Source organism: Rhipicephalus sanguineus, chromosome 8, assembly GCF_013339695.2.
Source record: "Rhipicephalus sanguineus isolate Rsan-2018 chromosome 8, BIME_Rsan_1.4, whole genome shotgun sequence".
Taxonomy (NCBI): Eukaryota; Metazoa; Arthropoda; class Arachnida; order Ixodida; family Ixodidae; genus Rhipicephalus; species Rhipicephalus sanguineus.
This window is the reverse complement of record NC_051183.1, coordinates 68,405,896-68,426,448: the sequence shown is the minus strand read 5'-3', so window position 1 is coordinate 68,426,448 and position 20,553 is coordinate 68,405,896. Positions and strand designations below refer to the sequence as shown.

At 49.0% G+C, this 20,553-nt stretch overlaps 2 protein-coding genes across 2 annotated transcripts; one reads left to right on the top strand and one right to left on the bottom strand.

Annotated features, from left to right (window-relative positions):
- The first annotated feature begins 5,227 nt into the window (after positions 1–5,227).
- On the top strand, positions 5,228–10,370 carry LOC125759456 (uncharacterized). Its single transcript, XM_049418262.1, has 2 exons — positions 5,228–8,317; positions 10,176–10,370. Exons 1-2 carry the CDS (start codon positions 5,228–5,230, stop codon positions 10,368–10,370), a joined length of 3,285 nt encoding a protein of 1,094 aa, XP_049274219.1.
- Positions 10,371–11,538: 1,168 nt separating this feature from the next.
- Positions 11,539–19,837, bottom strand: LOC119403292 (cholinesterase 1-like). Its single transcript, XM_049418261.1, is given in 6 exon segments — positions 11,539–11,686; positions 13,766–14,979; positions 17,335–17,391; positions 17,393–17,545; positions 19,098–19,241; positions 19,829–19,837. Coding segments are annotated over 6 exon segments (1,725 nt in total).
- Between the last annotated feature and the right edge of the window lie 716 nt (positions 19,838–20,553).

Here is a 20,553-nt window from a genome sequence, read left to right as displayed (position 1 = left end):
GTGAATGAAATTTTATCACAAAGCTATAATGCTGCTGCCTACAGGCACCCTGCTGTGAGGATCTCGACAACAATATTTTTTTTTTAACGGAGGCCACAGTTTTGAAGCAGCGCTTTATCCGCGTTAGAGGGGCTTTAGCTAGCTCAGTGGGTAAGACGCTTGCCTTATGAGCATGGGTCCCTACGTCCAAAACCTACCCCCGCGAAGGATATTTGTTCTTTGCATGTACTTCTTTAAAGCGATTCGTCTTACGCGATAGACGAAGCGACGGCCTGACGAACACAGAATTTTCTCCTTGAATTGGCAAAGAGATATTTACGAATATAAAATTTAAAGGGGCCCTGCAACACCTTTCTTAGTTATATTGGAATAGTCTCATTATTGACGTATGACTCTTCACGAGTCATATGCCGCAAAAAGTTTTCGAATCCGTCAAGTCTAAGTGGTGTTACCAAATTATAGAGATCACGTTCCGCAGCTTTCTCCCTCAACTCAACGCCACGAGTGCGCGGAAAGCTGCACGGGGCGTGAAGGGAGGGAAGACGAAGGTGCGAGGAGGCGCCGAAGAGTTACGTCAGCGCCGGCGGCATTTTTTTTTTCTTCATTTTTTCTCTCTGGGGTCTCGGCGTACCCATGTGGTCTGTGGCGCCACTTCCGGTCGGCTTGCGTGGCCGTCGTCGAGCGAAGCCCATCGCACCGTGTATCGCGCGTGCTTGAAAACTGCGAGTCGGTTTGGTAATGTTGGGTGTGCCCCTCGAACTGCCGTAGTGTTTTCATCGCTCTCCCAACCATGGACGCAAACCTGCGTGGCCATTCCCAGGATTTGGGGACATCTGTGTGTGGCGCCATCTCTCGGCGGAGACGACGGCCTCCTGCCATAACTGAATGGGAGATATGCGAAAAAAATCATATCTCTTGAAAAAAGCAAGCTATCAAAAACGACTCGGGGTTCTATACAGTAGAGACCTACTGGAACATTTTGGTAAAATTGCAGTATCGCACTACAATGCCTGTGGCTTCCCAGGGCAATTGAACACCGCCCATTAGAAATACATGGGGCCCCATTGTAAATTTTGGGGCCCCATACGATTTTTTTCGCCTATTTCCCATTCAGTTACGGCAGGCCACCGCAGTCCCCGACGACAGATGGCGCTACGGTGCATATGTCCCCAAATCCTGGTCATGGTTTGGAACGAATGACAGCTGACATGGGTTTCGACCCACACTCCGATACACTGCCTCGTAGCGCTGCTCGCGCTTGAATCGTATTCAACAAGGCAAAGCTGCGTGCACCCTTCTCCCAGTGGCGGTACTTCGATGCTGTTTGCTCTTCGAATGCGGGCGCACAGCGAGTGCGGGCTGACAACAAAGAACTAAAGACTAGAAGAAAGGATCATGGGGCATCGGGCTGGCGCGGACCCATCCCCCGGCTGTCTGCAGCTACCGTGAAAACGCGAGTCTGCTTGGGTGCTGTGTCGCGGTTTCTCGGGAACGTGACACTACGGGGAGTATACGCAGAGCTACGGCTCGATGACATACTGAACAGACAGCGAACACAGTATCCTAAACTAGCCGGCGCCAGCATTGTTATCGGAGAAATGCTGCACCGCTGCCTCGGTCGGTCGTGAGAACGTGCCGATGATGCAGTTTCCAGCTGACGAGGCAACACTCGAACGGCTGCCACTCTCAACGGCAACCGGCGATGGTCAAAAGCACAGAAATATTCACGATTTCGGCACTGCGCATGGTGAAGAAAACGCAACCACGCAACTACGAGCAGACGAGCTGTCGGTGAGACCGCAAGTGCTAATAATATTGTTTGTTTGGTGTTTTAACGGCATAACGCAATCTAAACATACATATTATCTACTTATTGAACTCAAAACCAACAACGAAGGTAATAATGAGGGTGTTATCGTGATTATAACATCAGCCAATGGTGGAACTGCCGACAATCGTGTCAGATATTGCGGACTAATACATCGTTTGTCGAGAGAAGAGGGAGCGATTTTCAGCTGACTTTGAGAATTTATTGTAAATTCCAGGCCGCGCGCGCTTCGTTATAATATGTGGCTCGCGTGTTCTCGGGAGCCTCGACTACCGATTGGCAGCGCTTTTTGACCCTGCTCAAAAAGTGTTGCAGGGCCCCTTTAACACACTACCCTAGTGAATAGTTGACCATGTGTCCGCACTTTGTACGGATGCATTGACTTGCCAATAGAATTTGTCTCATCAGATGCGTTTCAATTCGACCCCTCCACAACGACTAATGTTATATGTGCCAGTGAAAGTGTGCGAAGGCAGCCGACGATTGCGGCTCAAAGCTCACATGAACCGGCCGTCCCCCGTCACGTGAAATGCCCATGAGGGGCTCCCGGATATTGAGAATGGTGGTGCTGCATGGCTACTGAAGAAACTGCATGCTTTGATTGGTCGGGAGCGGTCGCGCGCACCCATTCTTGACAGGGATCAGCAGAAGGCTCACATCTTTGTACGTACTTAGCTCTCACCTCTCAGTTTGCGTTGAAACGACAGGCGGGCGCTTCTCATCTGCCGCGTTGGTCAAGTGATTATGGTGCGCGACAGCTGACCCGAAGGTCGCGGGATCGAATCCCGGCCGCGGCGGCTGCATTTTCGACGGAGGTGAAAATGCTGGAGGCCCGTGTGCTTACATTTGGGTGCACGTCAACGAACTCCAGGTAGCCAAAATTTTGCGTCGCCCTCCACTACGGCATCCCTCATGACTATATCGCAGTTTTGGAACGTTAAACCCCAGCAATTTTCGGGGCGAAGCACACCATGGTTTCGGCGTGTCGGCGTGCATCGGTCATTGTCGTCTGCTGTCGCGTGTGCATCGTCGTCTACTCCGTTTGCTTGAGCGCAAGAGAGGGCGCCACCGCCTCAGCGCTCGCCGTGTGCCGAGAGAGAGCGAACGGCGCGCGTTGACTATGAAAACGCTGTTTGTGCGATGCCTGCGAGAGACAACGCCGACGCAGTCAGCGTCTGCTAGCGAGTTTCCTGAAAAAAATCACAGCATATCCACGAAGTGAATGATGATGAGTGGGCGAAGCTGCGGAGGTCCATCGGTAAACCGTGAATCTTCCGTGGATTCTGCCCAGTACATCATCACCGACGTGAGATCGGGCGCGTTTATACTAAAGGTTCGATGAGAGTTATGACGACTTGCAGCTCACTTTAATTTTACATGTACGCTGTGAATTTTCATTGTTTAGAAAACCATTGCTTTAGAAAACATCTGGCGTCTTTCGTTAAGCAGCTGGCGTCTTTTCGTTTTGCTTTAGAAACATCTGGCGTTCTTTCGTTTTGCTTTTAGAAAACATCTGGCGTCTTTCGTTGGTTTATTTCATCAATCAACGGCGTTTTGAACAAAATTTTTATTGTTTAATCACGCACAGGAGAAATCTCACCAGGCACTACCTTGGAGGTAAACAATGGCTGCTAATGGGAATGAGAGACAGAAGAAGTCGGCTTTTAGCTAACACTTACACTTCTACTTCTACTAACGTTTCCTACTAGAACATGCCGCCCCGCCACGGTGGTCTAGTGGTTATGACACTCGACTGCTGACCCGAAGGTCGCGCGATCGAATCCCGGCCGCGGCGGCTGCATTTTCGATGGAGGCGAAAATGTTCGAGGCCCGTGTACTTAGATTTAGGTGCACGTTAAAGAACCCCAGGTGGTCGAAATTTCCGGAGCCCTCCACTACGGCGTTTCTCATAATCATATGGTGGTTTTGGGACGTTAAACCCCAGATATTATTATATTATTACTAGAACATGCCAATGGCTGCTAATGGGGAATGAGAGACAAAAGAATTCGGCTTTTAGTTAACGCGCACGCTGCGAATTTTTTATTGTTCAACAACGCACAGGAAAAATCTCCCACTGGCACCACCTTGGAGGTCAAGATCTGGTACTAGCGTTACGACTGGTTACGCACTACGACTACGAGGGACGAACGGGTGCCGCTTTAAGGAGCTTCGCACCTAAAAACCGACTGCTCGCGCTTCACAACCATTCACTGGCCACCCGCTATATATAGGCACTGGATCTTGACCTGCAATGTAGTGTCGCTGGGAGATTACTCTTGTGCGTAGTTGAACAATAAGGATTCGCAGAGTGCACGTTAACTAAAAGCGGAGAGCGGGTCTCTGTGTCTAATCCTTCTTCCGTCTCTCATTGCCCATTAGCAGTGAATTTGCTGTAAGAAACAGCGGCGCACTGTGGTGAAGTGTAGTGACGCGTTGACGCGGTGGTGCTGAAATGTGGTGGCACCGTAGTGTTGTGAGACGTGTTCGGAGGCAACGGCAGCGACGACTAAGCAACGAAAGGAAGACGACGACGGCCGCGCGAAATACCACGGGTGAAAACCAGGCCCGCCAAACGAAGAGAAAGTTCGCGGGGAAAAGCATGGTGAAGGCCCTTGGGGAAGACCAATGAGAAGAGGGCACGTGGAAGAGGAGAAGAGAGAAGAAACGTTCGAAGACTGGTCGAGGCAGAAGGGTTGCAACAGTCTGGAGCGAGGATCACTGGTGTCGCGCGACTGCGAGTCGGGTTCCGGACCCGACGCAAGAAGTCCGACAAGGCCATGACGCTCCAGCTGCCCACGGTATACCCGGAGGTATACGGTCTCAAGGAGTTCCGGCCGTGACTGCCCAGGTCACGTCCTTGGTGCTCGAGCTCGACTCCCGATCCAAACTGCCCGTGGAGGGCAGAACCTCCTGTGTGGCTGTTCCCTGCCGGAAACGGGCCCGTGCGACACAAGTGGAGCCTAGGGGCAGCCACAGATCTGGTGAGAGCAAGCAGCCTACCCCGTCTTCGGGCAAGCTCCGACGTGCTGGTCAGCGACGGTGACGTCGTCAGCATCGCCGCCTCATCAGACGCCTGCCTACCAAGCCATCGCCGCCCTCAACACCACCGGTGACATTTTATCTTTATGAGTGTTAGAGCGGGACGGTAGAAGACTCGTTTTAGGTTGTAATTAAGACAGATCTTCTAGTTTGTTATTTTTTTCATTTTCATTCTCATTCCTACTTAAAGTTTCTTACTTTTCTTCTTTCCTGTTAACACGGCTTCGTCATTTCTTTTCTCTGAGCCTCCGTCTCAGAGTAACGACTTAGAATACCGCAAACCTGCATGACAAATTGGCGTCCGCTACGACAGGACGAAGCCGTTAATGTTGTAGTGGTGTTAAAAGTATTAAGACTATGGCGAGCGCACGAGGCGATTTATCGGTTTTGGCAGAGCGCATGGGGCTCGAGGGCGCAGAGCTGAAGGCGTGGCTAGACGAGCAGGAGGCGCGGGCACGAGATGAACGAGCTGCGGAACGCGAGGCGAGAAAGGAGTTGTTAGAATTGGAAGCAATAAGGGAGAAGAATTTGCAGTTGCAGCTTAAGGTTGCCGAAGCGCAAGGCAATCGTGGAGAGGCGAGAAACGCTGACCGAGGATCTGGAGGAAACGCATTTTGCAACGTGAATCCTCACAGCTTAATTCCAGGATTCAATGAAAACCGGGACGACTTGGATGCGTACCTAAAAAGGTTCGAGAACGTCGCCACCGGACAGGAATGGCCGAAAGGAAAGTGGGCCACGGCTTTGAGCTTATGTTTGAGTGGAGAGGCTTTAAAAGTCTTCGGACGGTTGTCTCCGGAAGACTCCCTCGACTACGATAAGGCCAAGTTAGCCTTGCTTCAACGTTTTCGTTTTACGGCGGAGGGCTACAGGGAGAAGTTCCGCCAGAGCAAGCCCCAAGATGGCGAGACCGGAAAACAGTACGCGACGAGGCTCTTGAGTTTCTTTGATCGGTGGGTCGAAATGTCTAAGACCGACAAAGAGTATTTGGCACTCCGTAATCTCATAGTCGCGGAGCAATTTTTGAGCAACTGCCATCACAAGCTGGCGCTGTTTCTTCGTGAGAAGAAGCACAGCAAACTTGATGACTTGGCAGAGGCCGCCGATGACTTCTTAGAGGCACAAAGACAGCCTAACTTGCTCCTGTTCCGTGAAAAAACGGAGAACAGTAGTGCCACAGAGAAGAGCGGAAGCGTGTCCTTGAAAACTGCAGTAAAGTGTTTTGTATGTGGTAAGGTCGGTCACAGGGCCTCAGATTGCCGAACTAAGCTTAAACAACCTTACTGTGGCTATTGCCACAAGCCAGGACACGATACCAAGGCCTGCACAAAAAGAGATGGTTCGATGAAGAAAACATCTTGCCTGCTGTCTCCGGGAGAAGACCCAACGGAATGTACCAATACTCCATCCAACGAACAAGAAGGAAACGTTGCTAGCGCGGTGAGAACTCACCCAAAAGCTGTGACTCGCGAGATGCCGGTGTTGCAGGGCCTAGTGTTTGGCCAGACAGTTTCAGTTCTGCGAGACACGGGAAGTAACACGCTAGTAGTCCGTCGATCTCTGGTACCAGACGAAGCTTTTACAGGCACCACAGCTACGTTGTTCCTCGCGGATGGCAGTAGCATTACCGTTCCTGAGGCAAAGGTCGAAATACGTTCGCCTTATTTCTCTGGTAGTTCGGTGGTCAAATGCATGGTAAGACCTTTGTACGACGTTATCGTTGGCAATGTTCCAGGGGCACGGGAAGTACAAAACCCCGATGATAAGTGGAGAGAGAGAATCGTGAAACATGAGTCTAAACCGAGACCAAAGGGAACCAAGGAAGGAGAAGGACCACCAGATTCTGTGGTGGTCGGCATCAAAGGCCGCGAACTGTCGACCTTATCCAAGGTCAGTATGAACACCTTGGATATAACCAGAGAAGAGCTCGGCAAAGCTCAAAAAGAAGACAAGACTTTAGATTCCTGTAGGAAGAAAGTCGGTCAAGTGTTCCAAGGAAGACTAGCATCGCATTCGTTCGAGATAAAAAAGGGAATTCTATACCGTTACTACCGGGGACCCTCAGACAAAGTGACCCAACAAGTGGTGCTACCTCAAAGCTTGCGTGGTCAAGTGCTGGCTTTAGCTCACGAAACTTTGATGTCGGGGCATCAGGGCATGAAAAGAACAATCGATCGGGTTCTAGGAGCTTTCTATTGGCCTGGGGTCCAAGAGGCAGTGAAGAGATATGTGCGCTCATGCGACACATGTCAGCGGACCTATCCTAAGAACAAGGTGGGAAAGGCACCCCTTGGTCGCATGCCTTTAATCGACACGCCCTTTGAAAGAGTGGCGGTGGACATCATTGGACCTCTAAAGCCCACATCGCGTATGGGGAACCGTTACATACTGACTCTGGTAGACTTCGCCACCCGATACCCAGACGCGGTTGCTCTGCCGTCAATCGATTCCGCTACCGTCGCAGAGGGACTAATAGAGATGTTTTCTCGCATTGGATTCCCGCACGAGATATTGTGCGATCAGGCGTCATGCTTTACTTCGGAACTAATGAGAGAGGTAAATAATTTGTTAGCCATCAAACACCTCAAATCGACGCCTTACCATCCCATGTGTAATGGGTTGGTAGAGAGATTCAATGGAACCTTGAAGCAAATGCTGCGGAAGTTGTGTCAAGAAGAACCCAAGTCGTGGGATCGATTGCTGGCACCCCTGCTCTTTGCGTACCGCGAAGTACCGCAAGCCAGTATGGGCTTTTCGCCGTTTGAATTGTTGTACGGCAGGCATGTTCGAGGGCCGCTCAGCATACTCAAAGAGTTATGGACTGGAGACCACATACGTGAAGAAGTAAAGACAACGTATGGATACGTCTTAGACCTCAGGGATCGTCTGGAGAAGACATTATTGTTGGCACAAGAGAACTTGACACGCGCTAAAGTGACCCAGAAGAACTATTATGACAGAGGAAGTAAAACCCGTCGGCTGAACATTGGTGATCGAGCACTCATACTGCTTCCAAGTACAGAGAACAAGCTACTGATGCAGTGGAAGGGACCCTTCCCGGTGACCGGAAAGAAGGGCAACTTTGATTACTGGTTAGACATGGGACAAAATACTAAGCTCTTCCACATCAACATGTTGAAGCGTTATGAAGAACGTCAGCCTGAAAACGCATCACAGTCGGCATCTTTTATTGTGGTTGAGGAGGAAGAGACGGACACGCCGATACCTACCTTCAAGGCTACTGAGGGCTCTGGTACAGAAGTGATTAAGCTTGGTCATGAATTACGGGAAAGCCAACGCAACGAACTTCGTGAGATCTTGGCGAGTCACCAAGACGTCTTTTCCGAGATACCGGGAAAAACAAATTTATTGGATTGCCGTCTTCAATTGACCACCTCTGAGCCCATCCACACTCAGCAGTACCCATTGCCTTTTGCAATGAAGGAAGTAAGTGAGAAAGAAGTGCAAGATATGTTACGGCTTGGAGTGATTGAACGGTCAAACTCGCCATACAACTCACCGCTGGTGTTGGTTAAGAAACCGGACAAGAGCTATCGCGCTTGCATCGATTTCCGTCGGATTAATAATGTCTTGATTTCCGACGCGGAACCTATCCCAAGGACAGATATAATGTTTGCTGAGATCGGCGCGAGAAGGTTCTTTTCAAAGTTTGACCTAACTAAAGGATATTGGCAAGTGCCTTTGGACAAGGATTCTCAGCCAAAGACAGCATTCTCTACTCAATCAGGACATTATCATTTCCTGTACATGCCGTTTGGGATCAAGACGGCATCGGCGGTATTTACCCGATTAATGAGACGCCTTCTCCAGGGCTTACCAAATGTCGTTCACTACATTGATGACGTGCTCATCGCTACGACGACATGGGAAGAGCATACTGACACCCTGCGTCAATTGCTGAGGAGAATCCGCGAGGCTGGACTGACGATCAAGCCCCAGAAGTGTGAAGTTGGCGTAACGTCAATTGTTTTTCTTGGTCATCGACTTGGAGGCGGAACGATTCGACCAGTGGAAGACACGATTTCAAAGGTAGTGAGAGCTCCAAAACCCGAGACCAAGAAACAACTACGCTCTTTCCTTGGCCTGGCGGGTTATTACCGTGATTTGATACCCCATTACGCAGAAAAGGCTCAGCCCCTCACAGAAATGACCAAGAAAAGAGAAAGTAACAAGGTCAGCTGGAACAGCGAGAGAGAAGCCGCCTTCGAAACCCTCAAGAAGGCACTCACTCAAGTACCTATCGTCAAGGCTCCGGATCTCAAGCGAACTTTCATACTACGCAGTGACGCGTCTGATACTTGTATAGGCGCAGTTCTCATGCAAGAGCATGAGTCCGTATTACATCCTGTCTCATACGCTAGCCGGCAATTATTGCCTCGAGAACAGAAGTACTCGGCCATAGAGCGTGAGTGTTTAGCTCTTGTGTGGGCTATCGAAAAGTTCCACATATTTTTATATGGAATCCCCTTTATAGTTCAAACCGATCATCAACCCTTGCAATATCTATCGCAGGCAAAACATCTCAACAGCAGAGTATTGAGATGGAGCTTGGCCTTGCAGGAATATGAATTCCACATAGAACACATCAAGGGGTCTGAAAATGTCGGGGCGGACTACATGAGCCGGATTCAATAAATATACTCTGATGCCATTCGCTTACCACGGGAAGATTATATATCATTGCAGTAAGCCGCACATAGCAGTCAACCGCCGATATATTGAAATTGGACAATTTGCGGTTCTCAGACTATTGTGGTGGTTTTTTCTTCCCCCTTCGTGTGAGTGATCTGATCCAAAGACTGAGCAACAGTTTTTCGTGCAGAAAAACTCTCCCAAAAAGGGGCCTATGTGGTGAAGTGTAGTGACGCGTTGACGCGGTGGTGCTGAAATGTGGTGGCACCGTAGTGTTGTGAGACGTGTTCGGAGGCAACGGCAGCGACGACTAAGCAACGAAAGGAAGACGACGACGGCCGCGCGAAATACCACGGGTGAAAACCAGGCCCGCCAAACGAAGAGAAAGTTCGCGGGGAAAAGCATGGTGAAGGCCCTTGGGGAAGACCAATGAGAAGAGGGCACGTGGAAGAGGAGAAGAGAGAAGAAACGTTCGAAGACTGGTCGAGGCAGAAGGGTTGCAACAGTCTGGAGCGAGGATCACTGGTGTCGCGCGACTGCGAGTCGGGTTCCGGACCCGACGCAAGAAGTCCGACAAGGCCATGACGCTCCAGCTGCCCACGGTATACCCGGAGGTATACGGTCTCAAGGAGTTCCGGCCGTGACTGCCCAGGTCACGTCCTTGGTGCTCGAGCTCGACTCCCGATCCAAACTGCCCGTGGAGGGCAGAACCTCCTGTGTGGCTGTTCCCTGCCGGAAACGGGCCCGTGCGACACAAGTGGAGCCTAGGGGCAGCCACAGATCTGGTGAGAGCAAGCAGCCTACCCCGTCTTCGGGCAAGCTCCGACGTGCTGGTCAGCGACGGTGACGTCGTCAGCATCGCCGCCTCATCAGACGCCTGCCTACCAAGCCATCGCCGCCCTCAACACCACCGGTGACATTTTATCTTTATGAGTGTTAGAGCGGGACGGTAGAAGACTCGTTTTAGGTTGTAATTAAGACAGATCTTCTAGTTTGTTATTTTTTTCATTTTCATTCTCATTCCTACTTAAAGTTTCTTACTTTTCTTCTTTCCTGTTAACACGGCTTCGTCATTTCTTTTCTCTGAGCCTCCGTCTCAGAGTAACGACTTAGAATACCGCAAACCTGCATGACACGCACACAGCATGCTTCGCCCCTCCACATGTTTCATGCTAGTGGAGCTGAAATACCCTTCCCTACATGTTTTTATTGAAGGTCGCTTCTCTGACTGCAGTGGTCGCGTTTCCTTACGTGGGCATTCTTTTTAGTTGCGCTAGGCCAGATGCTGAAGGAGTTAACAGCCGGTCCTAATTAGGAACCAATTGGAATGTTGTACTTCGTGTAATATTCAACTTGGTTGATATCACGTTCATTGCTTCCCCATTGCGACGAAACTGACTTGTTGCTGCGGTACAACATTGCGCTGTTTTTTCTTTGCTTATCACGGAATAAAACACTTGCTCCATCCAAACTTTTCCATGGTTCCATAAGGAAATGTGGTGAATATGATGTACTATGATCTATGATAATCTTCTGCACTTCAGCGACCACCTTTCTTTGTAGAGCCTTCAAAGATCACTTCTCTCGTATAATCTTCTGGTTCCCATAAAGCCATCCAAACCTGCTTCGCTGCATTTAACAAACTCTACCCCGGAAGAAGAAAGTTGTATGCTACGAAGGCTTCCTGTGAACATTTAAACACCGGCAAATGCGCCAAGCAGTTGTAAGGAGCTCCGCCATACGCACTCTTATACCGCAACTTTAACGGCGCTGCAGTGTACAAATTAAAAATTTCAGCGAAGATGTCCTGCTGTAAAGTACTATCAATGCTGTAGTCAGACGGAAGGCGTTTTTAGCTATGTTAAAAATGTCGTAGTGCTTTTGTTTCTCAGGTAATTTATTATACGTTAAACGTACGCATTCGGCAAGAATCGCCAATCAACATTGTACGCGGCGTGTCTTGTCACACCGGAAATCTTTTGATCATACGTGACGCTCGAATCTGAAATAAATTACTAATTTTGCGCGTCGGGTGTCCACACGTTGCAGTATTGCTTGCGAAAACCAACGACGCTTGTGATGTTCTCTTTGTCGAAGTACACGGAAACAGGGTTATCCGCGCTGTACTTTGGCCACTGCTTCCCCATCGGTAGCTGGGGCACCCTGCGCAAACCATAAATTTATATGACGTTCACATCGCTGCGTCTGTGACGGCAGTTTCAGTGTAAAAAAGTGGCAAAGCTTGCACTAAGCCGAGCAAGGCTTGAAACAGAGAAACTGCACGGTACTGAAGACTAATCTGGTTGCTTCTAGGTTGCTTCTAGGTCGTTGCTAGGCTTTAGCTAGGTGATGCTAGGTTATGTCTACGCTGATTCTCAGCGCAGATAGGCTCGTGTTAAACCACAGACAGTCAGACACGACACGGATGTCTAAACTGCAGAGAGAGAACCTTGCGCTTAAACCAAGCGTTCGCACCTGTCATTGATCTACGAGCATGTCGTCGTTGGCGTAGGCCTTCTATCGCTTCGGGGTCTTCTCGGAGCCGCTGTTGCCTTCCCGATTACCTATACAGTATTCTGTTGTTGCACGTAGTCGGGGTCTCCGCGGCTCGTCTCTGTGGCTTCGCAGCCATTTGTTGGGATAACTGATGCCTTCTTCATTTGTAGTGGAACAGTGGTGAGTAGTGTGATTTACCCAATTTCTGTGGCACATACCCGTTTATGATGATGATGGTTTTTGGTTCGCCGGACAAGGAGCGATTTGCTAAACGGCTTCGCTGTGAAATGTCTAAGTGTTACCCAGGTCAGTGGTTCTCATCCATCGATGTTTCGGGGAACGTTTGCAGACTGGTGGACGTGACGAAGGGCTCCTTGAAGTGAGAGAAAAGGGGGAGGTAGGGGATCACAAATTAACACAACGTGCAGCGTGAAATAGATTCCTTTTATTTCTCCCTAACAAACAACGGTCTAACTAAAATGTCACACCAGCTCGATCTCAACAGCTTGTCACTAAGTTGTGCGGTCTGCAGCCGCATTCAACCTGTTTCTAGCTACGTCGTCTCTTCGAATAATGCAAGCCTGGAAAAGGCATGCATGCGTGCATATGCCATAAAAAACTGCAACAAAAGCTTTACAGCCATCTCTAGGAGAAGGGGAAACATAACTTAGCTCCGCCGCAATGCAAGCAAGTTGTGCGGTGTGGCACAATAAGAATCAGAAGGGGCCGTGGTCACGGGACATAGTGTTCCTCAAAAAAAAAAAAAAAAAAAACGCGTTTTGTTCTTAATTTTACGAGGATGAGTTTCGCGGACTGCTCAAAAGTGGCTTTGCGGACTCCACTTGTGAACCACTGACCTCGGTGATAAAGAAATCAATTGGATGTTAGTGCTGAATGTATCTTCATCTCTTGTTTTGTCTACTTGTGGCAACAAACTGGCCCGAATGTTTATGTTGGCGCCCTTAGGCAGCTGTGATATGAACGTTACCATTCGCATGCCGGTGATGAGATGCCACGGAGAGTGGAATTCTTTTTTAACGGGCGAAAAAAAAAACAGCGACCCCGACGTAACAGCGTCTCCGGCTTCTGCGCTTGGATTACTTTGTTCAAGTCGCAGGAAAATGTTTTACTTTCGTTCACTGAAATGACATGTTGTCTATCGGTCACCCTGTTCAAAAAGCCCATCGAAACGCGAGCAATATGTCGTGCTCATGTCCTCAGCGCTGTGCCGTGTTCGCATCTTGTCTTCGTCCGTATTAATTGCGCCGTTAGGCACAAGAAGTCCTCCCGCGTAACTAACCCATCAGACCCACTTAATTTGACGAAACAACTAACGGTATTGTTGTTAAATTGAGATCATTTTATTGCTGCTTAGTCACTATCAAATTGGCCCCGTTGTTACTAATGCTCAATTCTGTTGAGCGTTTTCGCAGCTTCCAACTCACTATTGCTGTAATTGCTAACGACGCCCATATCTGCAAACTAAGCTAGAAACAGATATAGTGAAGAGCGCTGCACACTGTCCACACTCTAATTTGAAAAACAATCAACCCATTTTCTTGCTGTGTGGCGATGGCGTATTTTGCGCATTTTTATAGGGTTGTTGTCGCAAATTGAGGCAGACGATTGCTTTCAGCCGCGCACTCCAAGGCCGCTCTAGACAATTCTGAGCGCCAAGCATGTTGCATAAAAACCTAACATGGTTCAATGAACCACACTTCTAGATTAAGCGAGAAATTCGCTCACCCCGTGGAAGCAAACGTCGAGAACATCATCATGAAAACATCGGACATGGCGGCGTCATTGAGGTCATACCGCTTCCGTTGAATGAGCGGCAAGCCGAAAATATAGGCCAAGTCCCAGCCATGCGGCGTGCCCATCCAAGTGGGCAAGAGACTGTCTGCCGATCGGTAGGCAAATACGTAGGTGTACACGGAACGGCCGTGCTTGGAATGACCCTCGGCCGTGAAGTGCTTCGGGCACACGAACGTCCTGTCCGAGAGATAGTCCACGTAAGCGCGTCTCAGGGCAGCCTTGTCTCTCGCCTTGGCAGTGTAGGTTGCGAGGTTCTTCGAGGAGTTGTTCTTCAGCCAGGAGGAGATAGTCTCGCGCAGAGACCTATCAAAGCCTTTCTCGTCCAGACCTTCGACCTTCTCCAGCAACAGTTCCTCTCGGTGTGGGTACAGCAGTGCCATCGCTCCTTCATCCGTGGTCCCTCCGACTATCAAGTCGGCCGGATTGAACAAGCCTTCTCTTACCGCTAGAGCCGGATCTTTGGGCATGAACTGGTTTGGGTACGTCGGCAAGAATGGGAATATCTTGGGCTTGAAACTTTCGGTTGCCGCATGCACGAGCTTGTCGGAGCTTTTGCTTCGCAGGCACGCCAATACCGATACCGGGTTTGAGGCCAAGGTGGTGTTACCGTCGGCGCAACCAACGGCCCTTGCCACGACGTTCCCTTTTCTCACGCTGTCGCTCGCATGGTCGACAAAATCTGGGCTGTTGAACGTTCCGCTCATAAGGCATGCTCTTTGAAAGAGCCCTCTGCTCATCGGCGAGATTACGTGAGCGTGTGCACTGATACCTCCCGCGTTCACGCCGACGATGGTCACTTTCGACGGGTCGCCCCTGAAGTTGTGAATGTGTTCCTGTATCCACTGAAGCGCCAAGTTCTGGTCCATCAGACCCACGTTCCCGGGCGCATCCGTTGAGTTGGCGTCCAGGAATCCCAGAATGCCGAGCCTGTAGTTGAAGGACACGACGACGAAGCCGGTCCTGGCGGCCAAGATCGCGCCGTTGAAGACCTCGACGCCCGCGGAGCCTTGGGAGAAGCCTCCGCCGTGGATTACCACGAGTACGGGAGCGGGAGTTCGGTAGCGTGCCGCGGGGGTCCATACGTTCAGATGTAGGCAGTCCTCGGTGTACACTACGCCGCTATCCAACAGGGGACTAATTGCGACCTGCGTTGACAGATCACATTTCTCATAGGTGAATAGCAGCAAACGAAGAGCAGCAACCGAACTCTTTCGTGTAGACATTCGGCACGAAGTATAAATATCAAAGGAGCGTAAATATTCGTCATCTTCGGTTGTGCCCTTAAAATCAGGAAGAAAAGGCCCTCGTTGTAAATGCTTGACGCATTTCCTATAACACACTTATCGTATAATAATTCAGAATTCACGAGTCTGAATACTTGTATTCGGTGCTAGAGTAATGAGAGATCGTTATTAATTCTACGATTGCGCTGGCTGGTTAGACTAAAGGTAGCATTACGTAAAACAGCGTCGCCTCCATTCATAATTGCTAAACGCGCAAACTCCTGAGATTATGGTGGAGAGATAATGTCGAGATATAACGAGAGATAAGCCTGGTATTTGGCCGTGATGGAAGTTGACAGAGCGTGGTCGGTAATTTTGGCTCAATAAACGTTTCCAGATTCAATGTCACGTGACTAAATAGAGTTGAAACACACATACTTCGAACTGGTAACGCATAAAAGTGGAGGCAAAGGTAAGAGATGTCTCTTACTTTTGCCTCCATTTTTATGCGCTAGCAGTTCGAAGTCATGCATTTTTACCAACCTGCTCAACTTGCCGCACTTGTAAAGCATACTGCTCACAGGTGTCGTTCAGGCGGAGTCGTCATGAAGGGTGTATTTTATACGCCATATGTATCATTATACCGGTGCTGTCAGGTCGGCCAGCGAACAAGTATCTTTTGAAATTTGACAGCAGGGCCAGGCGTATAGTCTAAGCACTAGAATTTCTGCAGGAAGCAACACGTGCCTTCTCTTTAGTTCTAGTCCGAAATTACCCCTTTATCTTCACGCACTGTTCGTCTGCCTGTTCATCTTGCGCAGCTTCACCTGGGAATGAATGGGTACTCGCCCAGCTTTTTAAACACTTGTTTTCAACGCACCTACGTTTCAGGTGACTCTAAACTAAGCAACCTAACTCAGCCTACATAACCATATTCTAAACAAATTTCAATTTTACCCCCTCCACTTCCGCATAATGAGGAACGCTTGTTATAAGACTAGTCGCTCCTGCATTGAGGGTATACTTGACGGAAGCGAACACACAAATCTTCTTTTGACACGGAACATCGAGCCTCAATCCAATAGATGTATTTTAATGCACTTGCACGAAAACCTTTTTTTTTGCATTTTATACGGTTGGCGTGTCGTGTTAAAATTGAGCATTATATTCGGGACGTAGGGCCGGCCTGAAGGTACGTGTGCGGTAGTCAATTAAAATTGGAGGATACGGAATTGAGGATGTGGTGCATCTCTAAACAAAAAATACGTCTTTACATTCAATCTCTTATTGGACATGTGAGGCTTCGATTCACCGGAGCAGGGCGCCTATTCGCCATCTCACCGGCCAGAGTAGTCCTCGGGATCATACACTTCAAATAAGAGGGGGGGGGAGCAGACATAGCGGTAAATGCTCCCTCGGAATTCGCCTGGGAAGGGGGCCGTCGCACCATGAGAGAAAATCAGCTGCTCAGCCCCAGCTGCACACCCCATATATCCAATCTGCTGCACACCCCCTATTGCCCATTGTAAACTCTTGGGAACCTAATACGAGTAAACATGCAAGGTCGCCACTACGCCATAAATCATCGTAATTTTTACGGAGTAGAGAATCACCCACTATGCCATTCAGCGGAGAAGCGTGGTATCAGCTACACAACTGTAAGGCATTATGGGCACTTTGTTTGTGCTGTTACTGATAACGACGATGAATTATGGCTGATCCCTTTGTAATGTGCACGAAGCATTGAATGACCTACTAACTGCGTATATCGCATTGTGTGATGCCTTTTTGTTCATTTAACCTTTTACCACGCTATATTACATATGTTACGCGACTCCTTCACCGACATGACGCCTGTATAAGGTCTTTTTGCGAAGACGTTTCAAGCGCCTATGTGGCTCTGTGGCAGAATACTCGACTGCCACGCAGTGGGCCCGGGTTCAAGCCCCACCCGATTGCGGAAATTTTTTTTTCTGATTGCATTTTTTTTCTCATTTCGCGCGATCGCAGTTACGTCCGCCGGCGTCGGCGGACAACTACGGTACCAAAATCGGCTGTTGTTGTGGTCTCATAAGTTTCGCTGCAAAATGGGGCGGGGGGGGGGGCTGCGCGGAAACTTGGCTTCACCTAAGTGAGAACCCTACGCACGCCTACAGGGACACGATACCCAACCAGCGACCGATAGCCCTATCTTCCGCAAGAAGTTTTTCTATGCCAGAATACTGGACGCGCTAAAGCACTCCATCATGTTGGAGCAAAAAGAAAGCATATGCCTACTTGTGGGCAGGCAGTCCTTCTAGTTGTGGCGTCTAAGATGCCGTCCCAGCTTTTTAGACGCTTCGGGCGGGCGAAACCGTAGCCGTCCCAGTAGGCGGCCGCGCGTAAGGAATCCCGCGATACTCTTCCACTGTGCGGCCGAGCACTCCAGTCCTCCTTCCGCCCACGTGACCTTGAGAAGTCGTCCTCTCCACGTCGAATGCTCTGCCGCCTGAGGCCAGGACCAAGACTAACAGGACGAACTCCGTACCAGTCATATCCGGGTTCTGCCTGGTCAACTCGACTGTAAACAAACATGCAGTTCAATACTTGACCCTCTCCGTTTAGGATTAAAATTTCATTCATAAATGAATGTTAGATTTCCCTAAAAGAATTTTCCAGGACCAAATAGGTTAAAATATCAGTGAAACACTGAAGACAAAGGTGTAATAAAAGAATATATTTCTTATTATATTATTATGAGATTTGTGACCAATACCTAGGCATATTTCTGTCCATATGATACCTAACTATAATATGGAGAGTTCTGATGTCGGTTGAAACGTGGTCTTTTGTCATTTACTGCAGCTCGTCTGATTGTCTTTAATATGCCTGTAAACTTGCGACAACGTGCGGTGATGTAGCCCGTTAGATCACTGAATCGCTGACCTTACGTTCTCAGTCGCGTCATAGGGAAGGAAATCACTTTTTGTTCACGCTTTACATGTATTTGTGTGTCATCGCGTTTTCTTAGTGTATGCAGCTTCAGAAAAAGGTACGGGGGTACTTCAGTAGGTCTTACAAGCCGTAAATTGGAGAGCGTTAACTTGGAGCTCAGATTGTCGTTCCGTGGCCGGTCACGCTGGCTTTCGCTTTTTCAGGGACTTGGGTAGTAAACAATGTTTCTCTGCAGCACAGCTCGCTTCGCACGTTTCGCCGTCTTGCGATGGTCTCTTGCTAGATGAACGGTGGACTGGCATTTGCGATGATGCTTTCCTATCTTACCTGATCATGGGGACGCGAACGACTAAACTCCGTTTCATGTAGGCTCCATACGCTCGTAATAAGGTGCCGCTTAAAGTGCTAAATATTGCCAGGAAAGCGTACCTTTTTCGTCTAAATTCCTGGCTGCAGCCAGCACTTTATCTGAGACCTGATTAAAGGTGTTGCACCGGCAGGGGCGTCACTTCTATCATGTGCCATCTGGCGAATCTCCCGCCAGGCAGCGCTTAACCACGCGCACGGCCTCAAAGATGTTGCAGTAGTACGGAAAGCCGAGCTAGTTGGTACGAACTCATGAAAGAAAGGATGACACTATGAAAGATATTCATTGCCATCTCTTGTTGCAACGGTGACGCTGTAGTTAGCGCGCTCGGCTACGGAAAAGCAGCAGTGGCGGCGGAACAGAGGATCGAACCTTCACCATGGCCGATCCTTCGTTTAGGTGAATGAGACTGAGGTAATTTGTGTGCTGTTTTTCTGCCTCTGCTTTTGTTTTTCTCGGCTATGTGCCAAGTAATGCTACAGAACAATTATGATTCACACTGTGGCGTCTATCACTGAAGGCTTGCGGTTTACGTCGGTGGAGAAAGCAGCCTCAAGGGCAGATTATTACAACAATGGACCGAAGTTGCCATTGCCGTTCAACGACTCGGCTACACCGTTAGCGTCGCCGTCCGACCAGATGCTCGGGTGTGAGTTGCTGCGTCCTTACTAGATGTTGTTAGCTACTCGAGATAAAAAGAGAGTGTCTGGTTTTATGGTTTTACAAAATACCATCTTACCTTGGCGAATTTTGCCATCAGAGGGGCGGCACGCTGCTTGCCAAATTTTGAGGCCTGAAACTTCTTCGGTCGCGGGATGCGCGACTCCGATGTAGAAATGATGCGCGAAGTGATGATGGTGGCGGTCCCGAGGCTTGGGAGCTCCTTTTATAATACAGAGTCAGTCTCATTAGATAACCAAATTGTTGAAAATCGCCACGAGCACAAACGCTTGTTTCAGAACCTTTCTATTTTTGTTACTTCGCGGGCACATTTGGCAAATTGTGAGTTCAAGGATTTTACTTGGGAGCAGCGAAGAAGACAACGATGAGACCGAACAACAAAGACGATTCAACACCCTGAATGTTTACAGAAGAAAGAAAAAGACTAGTAGAGAGAAATTCATCCGAAGGCTGGGCTTGAATTTCCACGTCTGGATGTTTTTGCTGTGGCGCTACCATACTGGGTTTTAGATACGGGGCCCTTTCTGATGCCGATGCAGTTTTCTATAGCAGACAAAACGAATTGACCGTTGAGACTAACTTGGTTCGGTTTCTTTTTCGATATCTATGATTTATTAAGGCCGTTTTATTCATTGTTTTGCACCTATCATCAATGAGTTATTTTCTAAACTGTCTTCGGCAGTTATTTGCTCTCTAAAACAAGGTACTGCCATTTTGTTGCCCGATCACCGGGGTGGTTTCACCAGGTTACTGAGGAACAACCAACCAACGACGCTTAAGGAAACATACCTTAAGCATCGTGTGCTAAATAATCCATGTTATACGTAGATATGTAGCACATGTGTTCATTTAATTTCTTTATTGATACATTTATTTAAAATTTCTGAATTTAGCGCATGCTCCTTTAAAGCTATTCTATCCCGATTTGCTTGGGTCAGAAGTGCAGCGCGCACGCTATGTATTTACTAAGGCGATAGCGTTAAGGAGCTTGTTTCGCGGAAATGCTGGTGTCATTGTCGGCGTCTTTGGTTGCGAGCGAAAACTCAGCGTTCTCCGTGCGCAAAAATTCGAGAGAGATGCAAATAAAAAATATTTAAAAATATTCGGTTGGAGCCTGCGACCCGCGCTACGTAGCGCGGTACGTTTAGCATCTCGGCGACCAAGCACGCAACCTCTAGCATACGAACGGCGAACTATTTATATGCACTATTTAGCGTCGGTGGTAACCACATCTCGGATGTTCTTCAGCGGCTTGACTGTTACCCGAAAGATGGCGCAGAGAGCGCTCCTGGGCGCGGTTTTAAATAGCATAGCCCCACTACGTGGTCGTGTTTCGTCGTGCCGCATGCATCAATATTGTAGCCGGAGGGTGTCCTCACTTTGGCTTTCCATGCGGCAGAGCTGAAGCCTCCACCGAGAAGCGAAGCCAGGATAGCGATTGGGACGGCAATAAGAACGCGGCCCGATTGCGCTATCCCCTTCTACTCTTGAAAGCGAAGCTGAAGCGCCCTCCA